At 46.5% G+C, this 13,044-nt stretch overlaps 1 protein-coding gene and 1 long non-coding RNA gene across 3 annotated transcripts in view; one reads left to right on the top strand and one right to left on the bottom strand.

The window, feature by feature from the left end:
* Positions 1-13,044, bottom strand: part of SCFD2 (sec1 family domain containing 2) — a 455,173-nt gene that overhangs the window by 78,601 nt on the left and 363,528 nt on the right. For both annotated transcript variants that reach the window (XM_019740184.3, XM_088790215.1), the window contains exon 9: positions 5,172-6,806. In XM_019740184.3, the coding sequence (XP_019595743.3) occupies positions 6,714-6,806 (93 nt within the window). In that variant the 3' untranslated portion in view covers positions 5,172-6,713. The remainder of the gene's footprint in view (positions 1-5,171; positions 6,807-13,044) is intronic.
* LOC148759280 (uncharacterized) lies at positions 3,826-5,376 on the top strand. The gene is made up of 2 exons (XR_016018556.1): positions 3,826-4,477; positions 5,148-5,376. It is a non-coding gene; the product is annotated as an uncharacterized LOC148759280 (long non-coding RNA).

Below are 13,044 nucleotides of genomic sequence, written 5' to 3' on the forward strand. Positions count from 1 at the left end.
CTTTGATCTGGGCCATTCAGGAGCCCCTCCCTTGCAGCTCCTGCTACAAGTGTATGTGCTGAAACTGCCAGACTGCTCATCTGTGTCCGTCTGGGCTCCAGAGCCCTTTCATGCAAGCTCAGTGAGTCACCATCTTTATGGGCAAATAGTCACACCTTATATTTCTTTCGAGTAGTGCTTTCACATACCTGATCTCATTTATTCCTCGGGAGAACCCTGTGAGGAGGGTGAAGGAGGTAATACTATTTTACAGATGAGAAAAACAGGTTCCGAGTTTGAGTTCACACCAAGGACCTGAATCAATGTCTTCTGACTATATTGTTAACTTAAAAAGACCTTTCAAATTGAGAAGGAAACAAGCATTTATTTGACATCAGTAAGAATAGCTATTTGGGAATCGTTAATTCAGGCAGAAGCCCAAATAATGTTCCTATTAGGAGACAAAGGCAATGGGTATTTATGAGAAAGGGGAACAATTTCATCAATAGAAGGACAGCATTTCTATTGGTGCAGATAACGCTACATAGCGATGTTAATTCTAAACAATGTCTTTCATTTTCATTCCGATAGTCATCAGTCCAATAGTCATCTTGTTATCTTTGTAAGGAGTCCTCTGGGTAACGAGGTTGCTTAGGCCCAGTTCAAAGCTCATTTTGCTCAGTTTTTAACACTTCAAATTTTGAGGTATAAGACCTACAAGGCTGTTCCTCTGGTATGGCAGCTCTGGCTCCATTTTAAAGTGGCTCGTTCATATTACTGTTTACAGTATTCACTGTTCTTATTCCTTTGTAACATTTCGCGTAGAAAATACTGCTGCATATGTGGGACCGTGGGACCAAGGGAAGCAGCCAGTATGAATAGTTACTGAGGGCCTGACTTGGTATGGTGCCAGACTTTCAAATCTGTTTTCTCACAGGGTAAATCCCTGCCTGCTTTTGACAGGACTTCTGGTGCTGCCCTTATATGGGGGGGGGGGGGGGGGGCGGCAATTTTTTACACTTCAAGCCTAACCTAACCTCAGAGAAGGCTGAGTGTCAGGGGCAGGGAGGGAAATGGTGCTAACGTGAGATTCTACAAATATCTTCATTCAGAGGCAGTGACAAGCATCTCTGAATAGGTTCTGGTCATTTTTATTTCTGTTCCTTCTGTGGTTGTATTAATAACGTCCACTGAGGGAGAGGTTGATCTTTGTAGACTTAACAATGGTCTTCTACCCATGTTCTGGAATTAAGGATGATAAAGAATTTCCCTGTGGGCTCCACCTCGCAGAAGTGCTGAGCAGAGCTGTACTGCCGTCTATTACTGCTCCTTCCCCTCTCCTTTCCATCTGCTCCGCAAGACTGCACACCTCGCCTGCTCCCTTGCTGAGCTGCCAGCGGCACCTCCTGGCACTTTATGGTCGCCCCACGTATCCACTGTGCTGGACTCAGTTTCTCATGCTTCACGGGAAGTTTGGGCTGGAAGGGGTCTGAGAGCTCTGTTCCACCCAGAGGGATGAAGTGGTTTGTTCAAGGCCCCACTGAGCCAGATAGAGAATGTGAGAGCGAGCGAGCTGGAAACCACCCAAGTCCCAGTTGTGTCCACTGTCTCAGGCTGACTTGACTATTTATAGTTCTAGAATACATCATGTTTTCTTCTCACGGATTTAGCTTCATGTTTCATTACCTTTGCTTCTCTCTTTCATTACTAGGGTCTCTTAATCCCTGTTTGTTTTTATTTACTTTTTTATTTTTAAGATTCCTTTAAATTGGCATTTTATAGACATAATTCTTACAACAGACTATGAAGTGAGTATCATTTCTCCCATTTCAAAGAAAAGGCAATTGAGGGTCACCAAGGATACACAATTTGCCAAAATCCCACGGCCATAAAGTGGCTGAGTGTGGATTTACGTGAACCTTTGACTCCGAGCCTGTGTTCTGATAGCCTCCCATGGCACACAGTAAGCATTTACAGTGTTTTTTAAACTTCTGAACTACAACCATGCGGCGCCGAGAACCAGCCCTCTCCCACCTTGGTAGGGGAGCCCCACCTTTGCTACCTGGGTCGGGGAAGGCAATGTGTGTCAGGGGAGTGGAGAAAGGAAAGGAATTAGACTTTACTGAGCACTTACAATGTGCCAGATTATAAATTATCTCCTTTAATCTTTTAAAGAATACTGTGATGAAGGTAGTAATACCACTTCCATTTTAAAGGTGAGAAAACCGAGGCCGAGAGATTCAATTACCTGCTTAGGGCCACACAGGTAGTAACAATCACTGTTTCTATGTATAGAAATCCTATGTGTCAGGCACTGTGTGAGGTGTTTCTCCACACCAACCTCACAATCCTTTGTTAGCCCCTCTGCAGATATGGAAAAGGGAGGCTCAGAAGAATTCAGTGGCTGGTCCAGCTCTTAAGTGGCAGATGCAGGACTCCAGCCCAGGTCTGTCTGATGCCACAGCCTAGATCCAGGCAGTTGGCAACAGCGTGCCAACCCTGCTCCTCTAAGCAAAGCTCCCTGGGAGCTCTCCGCGACCTGTCTTCCAGACGCTGGCCCTGTCCTGGCCCATGTTCCTCATCCTGCTTTCCTCAACCTCCCTGTTGCTATCTATGGGCTTGAGGCTCCTTCCTGGCCCCAGGCCCGCCTGGCCGCCATGACCACATCTGCTGTTGCCATTAGTTGGCTGCTCACTGGCCTTCAGTCCCAGCTCAGTAATAAAGACATCCAGGCAGGGGTGGGGTCCCGCCCAGCCCACAGCCCGTGTGCCACAGAACTGGATCCGTGTCTGTCATGATGCCTGGTTTTCGAGTTTCCTCCCTGCTGCAAATCAAAAACATTCAAACAGTTTGTAGCCTGCCTGGCGTGGCACAGTGTGGAGCTGGCTAAATCCTCCCACCCGTCCCGGCTCCTTGCCCTGCTGGCATCTGCAAGCCCAGCGCATTGCCCACCCAGCAGCCCCTAGCTGGGGGCATATTTACAGTGAGCCCTCCATTCTGCTGAAAAATGGGTTTTCGACATCCATCTTACACCCCAAACAAGGAGAAAACCAATGTGTTTTCTGGATGAATGAACAAACTTGTGGGCAATTCCCTCAAAAATGAACAGTTGGGTATCTTCTGGCCCTGCCTCTGCAGTGGTGGGAGAAACGGGTGCCACCCCACAGGCTCTGCCAATAAGTCAAGACAGGGGCCTCGGGGAATGGCCCAGAGGGCTTTATTATAATAAATATCCCAGGAAAACTGGTGTTTTCTGCAGTCCTTTTAGAGCCTAAAGAGAGATGTTTCCAGAAAGTTCTTGTTCCCATTACTCTCCTAATTTAGTGAGAAGAGAATGGGATTTGGTTTACAAAAGACTGTGGCAAAATCCCAGCCCCCCCCCCCCCCCATCATCTGGTTTTGTCTTTTAAAATTCCTTTTAAAATAGAGATGGAGTTTCTTGATGTTCCTTGGTCAGGGACAGCAGACAGCATTTGTGATACTGGATTATTTGTTGTTGAGAATCTGTTTCTGGCAACCAGGGTAGAATAAATAATAGCAGTCTTGGGAGGAGCTCGCTGGAAGCCGTTTTTACTGGGCTAACATGGTAAAGGAGGGGCCCTTGTGTCAGCAGGGCCATTTCCATGGCGGTTGAAGCAGCTCCAGCACTTCCAAATGCTTTGCTGTGCCTGCTGCGTTTGCTGGGACACGGACTCCAGAAGGAAGCTTTACAAAGGCGGAAGTCAATTGCTACAGAGTATTTACATCTCTATCAACTGTGTTTATAGCGTGGCCCAGGAGGTCCTTGGCAGAAGCTTTGCATTTGTATGTGCTTATTTTGGCTCTGGCCAGCCGGAGTTTAGGTGGTAAACACTCAGACCCAGGCCCAGAGAGGAGAAACCAACATGACCACTCAGCTCAGCCGTTGAAGCCGACTCCAGGTACAGAGAAAATCCCTGTAGAATTGGTATCTCTGGATGAGGAGGAAATGGTTAAGTCAGGGTGTCAGTCTCAGAATCCACACAACTACATTAGTGGTGGAGAAAGTTCTATTACAGACACAGGATCCTGGGTGAGCAAGCAAGCATTAGACATTTTCTACCAATAATGGTGACTGGTCTATGCTCTCAGCCAGTTCGCCATGTTCTAAGTGTCTCACACGTTTAATTCGTTTAACAATCTGATGCAGTACGCTTTATCAGAGTCAGCTGAAGCTGGGAGAAGGGAAACACTGTGTGGAAAAGGGGGGATTGGAACCCATGCCATCAAGAGGGACTGCAGGCCCTGCTCCTGGCTTCGGAGCTATACAGTCTTGGAACTACTGGAACCAAGATGTTATTCCTCCATTTTCTCATCTCCCATGGACCCCAGGGATGCCTCCAAATTTTGTGTTCATTTGCCGTTATTCTCCTGTTGAGACTATCATTTTGCAAGGTGCAGTACATACCCACCTTCCTGGGTGTTACGCGTTTGTTGCTGTGTTTGGGATGGCTTCCTTCTATGGCGACCCTCTCATGAGGTAGGTACCATTCATTAATACCTGGATTCTACAGATGGAGGCACTGATGCCCCATTTCCTGAGCCCCTGCTTCTTCCTTATCTGGTAAAGATCTATACCAAGTTTCCATTATGTTCCCGCTTTTACCTCAAGGAGCAGTGCTCTGTCCTGTGACTCCTACCGTCTTATTCACACCAAACTCTGGTCACCACAAACTTCTCTGGCTCACCTTTTCTCCAAAGCCTTCCGCTGCCTGATTGCCTGCCTAGCTCAGTTTCTCCAACCAGTAATCACAGGGACGGGAAAAGATGACGATAAACCAGGCTTTTGACATTTGCCTCCACCTTTCAGAGACTGCCTTTGGCCATATTTAATATTGCACTGAGAGCATTGTTCAGACATAGCAACTGCTTACTGATAATATTTACAAGCAGGAACGTCCACCTTTTATCATCTCAGATTAGAAGCTTTTGCATATTCCTTTCTTTTAAAAAATTAACTCATACAAATACATTAAAGCCACAAAAGTAATACCAAAATACATGTTCGCTGTGAAAAAAATTCAAACAACACAGACCTGTCTCGAGGGCAAGACCCCTGTTCTCTTAGCCCTCCTATTTTACAATCCTTCCCAGGGGTGATTACTTGTTAACAGTCTGGTTTTTATATTTACAGAACGTTTCCTTTGCAGATAGACATATGGTTTAAAACTTACCCTTGAGGAGATCCTCACACGGGGCCCGAGGACCAGCCGTGCCAGCTGCCCTTTCTGTGAGAGCCACCGGGTCACCGTCGCTTCAGGCTCATTCACCAGCATGGCAGGAACCTAGCAGAGTGCCGGGAACATGCCAGGCGCTCACACGAGATTTGGGAATGAATGGAGTGATTGACTGAATGAATAAATGCAGATTTGAGACACATAGCAGCTTACTTCTTTATTTTAGAAAATAGCAACCTCTGCTTTAAATATTTCTTTTGAGCTATTGCCATTTCTCCCTTATTCAAATTCAAACTTCTAGATTAGTGGAAAGAAAAAAAGCATCTTCAGTATTGCAGCATCATGAAACAACTGGTGTGAAGTGGAAAACATACTTGGACAGAAAAATAAAGAACATCAGTGTCTATAAAATCTACTGTGATTAGGTCTCAGACTGACTTCCGGCTTCACAATTTTTTCATAAAATGACTGTTTTGTCGAGAACTAAAACGGAGACATCTGAGTGTTCTGATTTACATTTTATCTCCTCCACCTTTTAATCCACACTAGAAACTGTTTTTCAGCTTTATCTCTTTATACGAACACCTTTTAGAAATGCTAGAAATTTCCATCAACGACACACTTACAAATGTGTGGGTTCCAAACAGTTAATTTTTGCCACAGTTCGTATATAATTTCACTAGGTGGTTCTAGATTTTTTTTGCTATGGCCAGGAAGAAAATTTAGAATTAGAAAAGAAAGTTTATATTTCAATAGAAATGAAATCACAAAAGTCACAGGGGTTGGGGTTCAAATCTAGACTCCCTGGGACCAGAAATCTTTATTGGGGATCTGCTTTTGGGAGGAGAGGAAACTTTTTACAGGCTGAGACAGCCCTCTCCTCAACCTCTCTCCCACTGCTGTTCCAAGTAGGCTGGCAGCCCTGCCCCGCGTGCAGGTGGGGACAATGCAGCCCGCTATGGTGGTGGGCCGACTTACAACGCAGGCAGACTACCAGAGCAGCCCTAACCTGGTCTCCCTCTTCTCCTAGCCTTTTCAGAAAGGTCTCAGATCGAGAAACAAAGCCTCCGATCCTATTTGCAATGCTCCTCCCTCATTCATATAATCTCAAGAAAAAGAAAAACACCAAACTTTCCTCGTACTCATAATTCTAAAGCATTCCTAACTTTTTGAGCAACTGCAGATCCAAAGGCCTGTAATCTACCAACAGGCATTTATTTAGAATTAATGAACTTGGAGGTGAAATCAGGAAGACCACAAATAGAGGATTAAAAATAAATTGAAATGATTACAAAGTAGGCCAGCTGAAAGACAGTTTGACATTTTTAAAAGAGTGGAAAAACATTAAAAAAAAAAAAAAAAGAATCAAAGGAATCAAAGCAACGTACTTCACTGTGGGTTCTCAAGACCCTTCGGGCAGAATTCAGTCATACCCACACTTAGTACTACGGACACTGGATTTGGAGGCATATGTTGAACGGTGACAGACAATAGCATGGTATTTCCAGCTCACGTAGGTCTCATCTTCTTAGCAGATGCTCAGAAGCCAAGGTCTGGATGCAGCCGATCAGTTGCAAATAATAGCTCAGGAATGTTAAGTGGCTTCAGGAGTCGAGTGGACAGCACGATTACCTAACAACAGGAGGGGCAAACACACCGCAGACAATTAGGGAAGCCAATCCCAGGTTATTCGATGATGAGACATAAAATGGAATATATTTCTTTGGGGGAAGGCACAGAGTGGGTAGTGTGGAGATAAAAGGCAGAAGGTGGTAGCTTGAATGCCACCAGATCTAGTGTCCTGGGTGGAAGGATAGCCTGTGGGACAGTGGGTTTGTGTCTGCTGAAACTTTCACCAACAGGCACTAAGGATGGCCCAGCCCAGCCACCTCCCTGCTGCTAAATTGAATTTGATCCTGCCATCCTGCCGTTGCTCTTCGATTCAGGAATTTGACCTCGAAGTAGAGGTTTGTCCCTCCTTCCCGGAGCATGAGAAGGCACACCCCACAGGTAAATGTTGTGGGTGACAATGATGGTGACTGTACTCATTTCCTAGTACCATCGACTGGGCGGCTTAAATAACAGAAGTTTCCTGTCTCAGAGCTCTGCAGGCCAGAAGTCCAAGATCAAGGCGTTGGCAGGGCGGGTTCCTTCAGGGGGCTGTGAGGAAGCATCCGTTCCATGCTTCCCTCTTAGCTCCCTTGTGTCCTCATGTTGTTTTTCCTCTGTGTGTGTCTGTCTCTGTCCAAATTTCCCCTTATTATTGGGACACAGTCATACAAGCACCCTCATGATATCATCTTGATTTGATCACCTGCAAAGACCTATTTCCAAATAAGGTCACATTCATTCGTAGTAGGGGTTTGGGCTTCAACACCTTTTGGGAGGGGGATGAACTTCAACTCGTAACAATGAGGATAATGGTAATATCAGCTAATATTGATCGGTTCTTATGATGTGCCAGCACCGAGGATGATCTCACTTAATATGCATTTAACCTTCGTAACCACCTTATGGAATAGGTACATAGAGTATTCTTATTTTTCAGGTAAGGAAAACAAAGTACAGGAAGGTTCAGTAACTTGTCCAAAGAAACAACAGAAAGTAGTTAAGTCAGGATTCCAACTCAGGCGAGCTGGCTCCAGCGTCTAAGTATCTGTTCAGTCACTTTGCTATGCTCAAGGGCTCCGGGCAAGGCTGCTGTACTCCCCTGGTCCACATGGACCTTTGGGCCCCTCTGACCTGTCATTGTGACACGTGACCCTCCCTGCTTCCCTCAGTCTGGACCTTTCCTCTGGGGCGGATTTCTGTCTGCAGCACCGGGAGAGCTTGTTCCGCAGGGTTGGGCTGGGCTTGTGATGTGCTTTATGAAGACTGGTGAGGTTTTGCACAGGCAGGTATTATTTACCCACTAGAAGAGAAGGTGACTATGGGAAATGGGGAAGGAAGTACGTACACTAATGGGATTTCCACAGCCCAGAACCGGAGCAAAGGGAATTGCAAGGCCAGCAGCAGGGCCGGGCTCCACCTGCCATCCTGCCAGGTACCACTTCTTTCGCTATCTCCCCTCTCACCCCCAGATTTGTCCCAGGTGTAACCAAACCAATGAATTTCCCAGGTTACTGATCAAAAACAGAGTCCACACTTGAATGTGGAGGCAAAGCAGATGCGGATGAAGTTAAGGGAGGAGAGGAAAAAAAGAAGCAATTTATAATTTTCTTGTTGTTAAAGAAATGAAGGTTATTAAAAGTTTTCTGCTTAAAACAAAAATTAGTCTTTAAAGCAGCTATTTTATTTTTTCTTGAAAGAGAATTAACTTAAAAAAATACATGGTAAACGTCAGCTTAATCATATTTTTGGCAGAAAAAAATACACTGAAATCTGTGCTTGCATTTTTTCCCTTGAGGGCAAATGATAAGTTTGAGGGCAGTGAGTGAATAGTAGAAGCCGCTATCATTCACACACATGGTTTAGATACCACGGCAACATGTGGCTTTGGAGAGGGTCTCCTAGGCCAACCTAACAGCTGGTGGAGAATGGTGACCCCCTCATCAGACACCCACAGAGCCCAGCTCCACTGCTGATTGCTATGCCCGGGGAAAATCATTTCACTTGGAGACTCTATCTATCTATCTATCTATCTATCCATCCATCCATCCATCCATCCATCCATCCATCCATCCATCCATCTATCATCTATCCATCCATCTATCTATCATCTATCCATCTATCTATCATCTATCCATCCATCCATCCATCCATCCATCCATCCATCCATCCATCCATCCATCCATCTATCTTACAAGGAAAACTGCAGCCCCGAGCTCGCAGCACTGTGGCAAGACCTACACAAGGTCAAGTGAATAGAGCACAGGAGATGCTCAGCAATTGAGAGCTGTTATTTTATTGTGGTTTTGTGATTGGGTCATAGGTTACTTTCTGAATCTTATGAAACCTAACAACTCTCTAGAAAAATATGCTTCATGCACACTAGATTCTGAATATAGTGGTAGGTGGGTTGTGTACAACTAGGATTCATACACTACAAGTTAAGAAATCTTATTCAGATATTTTCAAAAACACATACATAACGACCACAATCCTTGGCACAGTCTCTGGTAGTGACTGTTGGGAGGTAGCAGAGGCCAGTGTAGCTGGGCTGCCACAGGCCCCTCTGTCCTTGGGACTTGGCAGTCCCCACCACCACTGCCAGATCCTCGGTCCTCAGTTCCAGTGCCAACATGGCCTATTCCTCTCTGGCTGAAGTGAGGGCAAGTGTAAGGGCTAGAGTGCGTCTCCCAGGATGCTTACGTCTTGTTGGCAGGACTGATGAACTTGAAGAGAAAAGGCTACAGACTCAGTGGATGCTGACCCTTCTAGAGCAGTGATAACTGAACCAAAGAATCCATCACTCTCAGTTTGTGTGCTGGGCTTCCAGCCACAGCTGACAGAGACTCTGGGTTTGGTCGCCTCGACCGAGCTGGAACCAAAGACCAGGCCCTTCGACATCTAAACAAGCAGAGAGTTACACAGCATATGGGCTGAACCCGAGGGTGTCTGGGGCCTGCTCTGTACAGGGCTGAAGAGAAACAGATGGAAAACAGAGGCAGCATATGAAGTAAGTTAGCGGGTCTCTGAGGAGGGGATAGAGCAGCACTGAGACCCAGGGCTCTTGCTTGATAGTATAGGCTTAAGAACACAGGCTGAGCAGTGTCCAGGCTGTGTTGGACCCCAGCTGGGCCACTGTCCAGACAGGTAACTCAGGAGAGTTGCTTAATCATTCTGAGCCTCAATTTCCTCATCTGTAAAATGGGAATAATGATATCCGCCTCCCATGATTCTTATGAGGATCAGATGTGAACATATATGTAAAATATTTAGCATAATGACAGGCTCCAGGGGGCTTAAAATGGTAGCTATTATTGTCATTGGCTATCTTCATCCTCTGCTGTATTCCCTCCATTTGGCTCAAAGCAGTCACCGGGGACGATGCAGGGAAGTAGTTTTCAGAGCCATCCTTCCCAAGTATAAATCTGATCCTGTTACTCAGGGGCTATCTCCTGCCTGCCCTTTGATAAGCCCAACCATCTTAGAGAGCATTTCAGGACTTTAGAATCTGATGGCTGCTCAGCTCTCCACACCCACCCCCTCGTCACCAACGCCCTTCACCATCACTCCTACGTTCTAGCCACTGCAAACTGTTTTCAGTTTCACAACTGAAGCTTTGGAGACGCTTCTTTTATCTGGAATATGAGGTCCATCATTCTTTGCCTGATGACCTCTCAGTCTGTTCAGACATCACTGCCTCCAGGAAGCCTTCTCAGACCAGCCCCCACCACCAAGACAGTATGTTCCCATGGCTGTTGGTATCACCGTGTATTCCTGGTTTCCTTAACTCTTTTCATTTTCTCAGCACAGGGACCAATACATAGCAGGTCCCTGATGTAGTGAGTTAGTGAATGATTAAATGTATGAACAAAAACAGTAAGACAATAAAGAACACAGTGAGTTTAGCAGTGGCCAGCAGGAAGTTTCCCTAGTAAAATACAATTCACATAGCGCTGCATAAATTTGTTTCAAATCAATTCAACTAACAACCTATTTGTCTAAAATTCCTATTTTGAACGAAAAGCAGGATTGCGCGGCTAACATTTCATTTACAGTGTAACAGTTAATGGTCCTTAAGCATTTTCACATCTTAGGTATCTTTTGAGGTTTAGATTGCTTTTGAGCATTTTCAGAGTTGTTGTTTATACTAGGATTCCCTGAGAGCCAGAACCAAGCCCCTACGGCAGCCTGGGGCCCAACAACGGCACTCCGCTCCAGCTGGAAGGGGGGCGGTTCAGTCTCTGTGCTCAGCCGGCCCTGAGCTCACGCAGGAGCAGGCCAGCGCTGCCGAGGAACCACGCTCCCTGGCTTTCTTTCCACTTCCCACTTCTTCAGTCCATCGCTATAATCTGTAAGCGTCAGCATCTTCTAGTTCTATTTCTGCAGAACACAGAACAGAGGAAGCAGGGCTGTCCAGGATTTAGATTCCATATACCTCTGATTTCTAACATCGTAAATTGAAAGGAACAGGAGATTTCTTTTAAACGTGGGAGATTCTTCCCAGGTCAAGGACCCCACGTATACACATCCGCACACATACAGTCACACATTCACACATGTGTGTTAGATAGGAAAGGTTTGTTCATTAAACCAGTGGGACAGTGGATTAATTCAATGGACAGGACAGAGCTTTCTGGAAAGCTCACTGTGAACCTCAGAGGTCAGTGTGCAGGGCTGACCAGGTTCTCCAAAGGAATGACAAGTGAGAGGTTTCAGATGGTCACCTCACCTTTGTCCGTTCTGATGGCTTTTCAAAAAGTAGTCACTTGACTCCTCTCCTTGGGCTTCCCAACAACTTTAGAATAACCTGGAGCCAGGTTTTACAGCCAGGATTCAGGTGTTCTGGAACCTCCAAAGTGCAAAATTGTGTATGTAGGAGCACATTTCTGGGTCTACTTTGTAAAAAATTACATTATCATCAACTATTCAGCCCCAGAAATGTAGAACCACATGAAAGGCTGGGTGGGCACCATGCGTGTGCTTGAGAAAAGCTGTGGATGGTGGGTCAGCTTGCCCACTTGGTCTTCCTGTTTCCTGAGCTGGCCTGTCCCTGTGTTTTCTGGGAGGGTCCCTCCCTGTTATTTTCCTCCCACAACCTCAGGCTCCTGCTGGCCTCCTGGCCACCATCCAGCGACAGAGTTCAGCCTGCAGAACTGTCTGGGCATGGAGCCCCACACCAGGCAGCGAGAGAGTGAGACAGAGGCCAGTGCCAGGCACACGCGAGTGAGGGAAGCCTGCAAACCTCCTACCGGTGCTTACGGCTATGTGCAGTGAGGGGGTGGGGAGTTGCCTTTTTGATCCCTTTGTTTTTTTTGCCGTCAGGAAAGAGGCCCTTCTCTGGCTGCCCACCTTCTCCCACCAGCGTGCCAACAACAACCCCGGACAGTGAGTGGAGAAAACACGCCCATTTTAGTGTGTGACAACCGTCCTGTGGGAGGAGCGGGTGTGAGTGTGGCCTCTGGAGTCCACTGTTTCGTGCAACCCTTGTCACTTTTTCTGGATGTGCCTTGAATGGGTTCCATCCGTTTCCTTTGAAGAGCTGATCCCTGAATGCCTTGCCAGCCTCAGCTCCCAGCCTTCTCCTTCCCGAGGAGCCTGTGCCATGTGAAGGAGCCTCCCCTCCAGTGACTGCCACCACAGCACGCATCTCTGGCTGGAGTTTCCGTGTTTAAGGTCCGTTGCTTACTATTAGTGTGTAAGTTGCACGGAAGCAGGAATGTGTCTGGTTACTGCTCTATCTTTAGCATAAAGAACACTGCTCGGCAGAAAGTAGATGAATAACAACTAATCCAGTTTAACAGACATTATTTTAAGTTCCTGTACTTGGGTCCAAAGGACACCCACGTAGGTACAGAATAGAGAAGACATGGATTAATAGCAATTGACACAAAAGACAGAGTGGTTTTAGCTGTCCATAATCTACACCAACAAGTTGGCGTGGTCTCCAGAAAAGTGACTTTTATCTACACTGCAATAACACAAGTAAAGTTTCTAGTGCTCAATATTTGGTATCCAATGAACAATCGTAACACCCCACGCCAGACCCTGCTTGAGGTCCTGAAAATAAAATAGTAACAAGTGCAAAGTCCTGAGGCTGGAGGGGAGTAAGCAAGCGGAAGGGTGGTAGGAAAAGAAGGCCCAGAGGCAGGCAGGAGGGAGATGGCGTGGGGCCTTGTAGGCCGTGGTGGGGTGAGGAGGAGAGGGCCCCAGGTGCTTCTGCACTGATCGGGCCACACCAGGGATGGCTGTCAGCTCCCATCGT

This window comes from Rhinolophus sinicus, chromosome 1 (assembly GCF_057876585.1).
Source record: "Rhinolophus sinicus isolate RSI-liver-muscle chromosome 1, RSI-T2T, whole genome shotgun sequence".
NCBI lineage: Eukaryota > Metazoa > Chordata > Mammalia > Chiroptera > Rhinolophidae > Rhinolophus > Rhinolophus sinicus.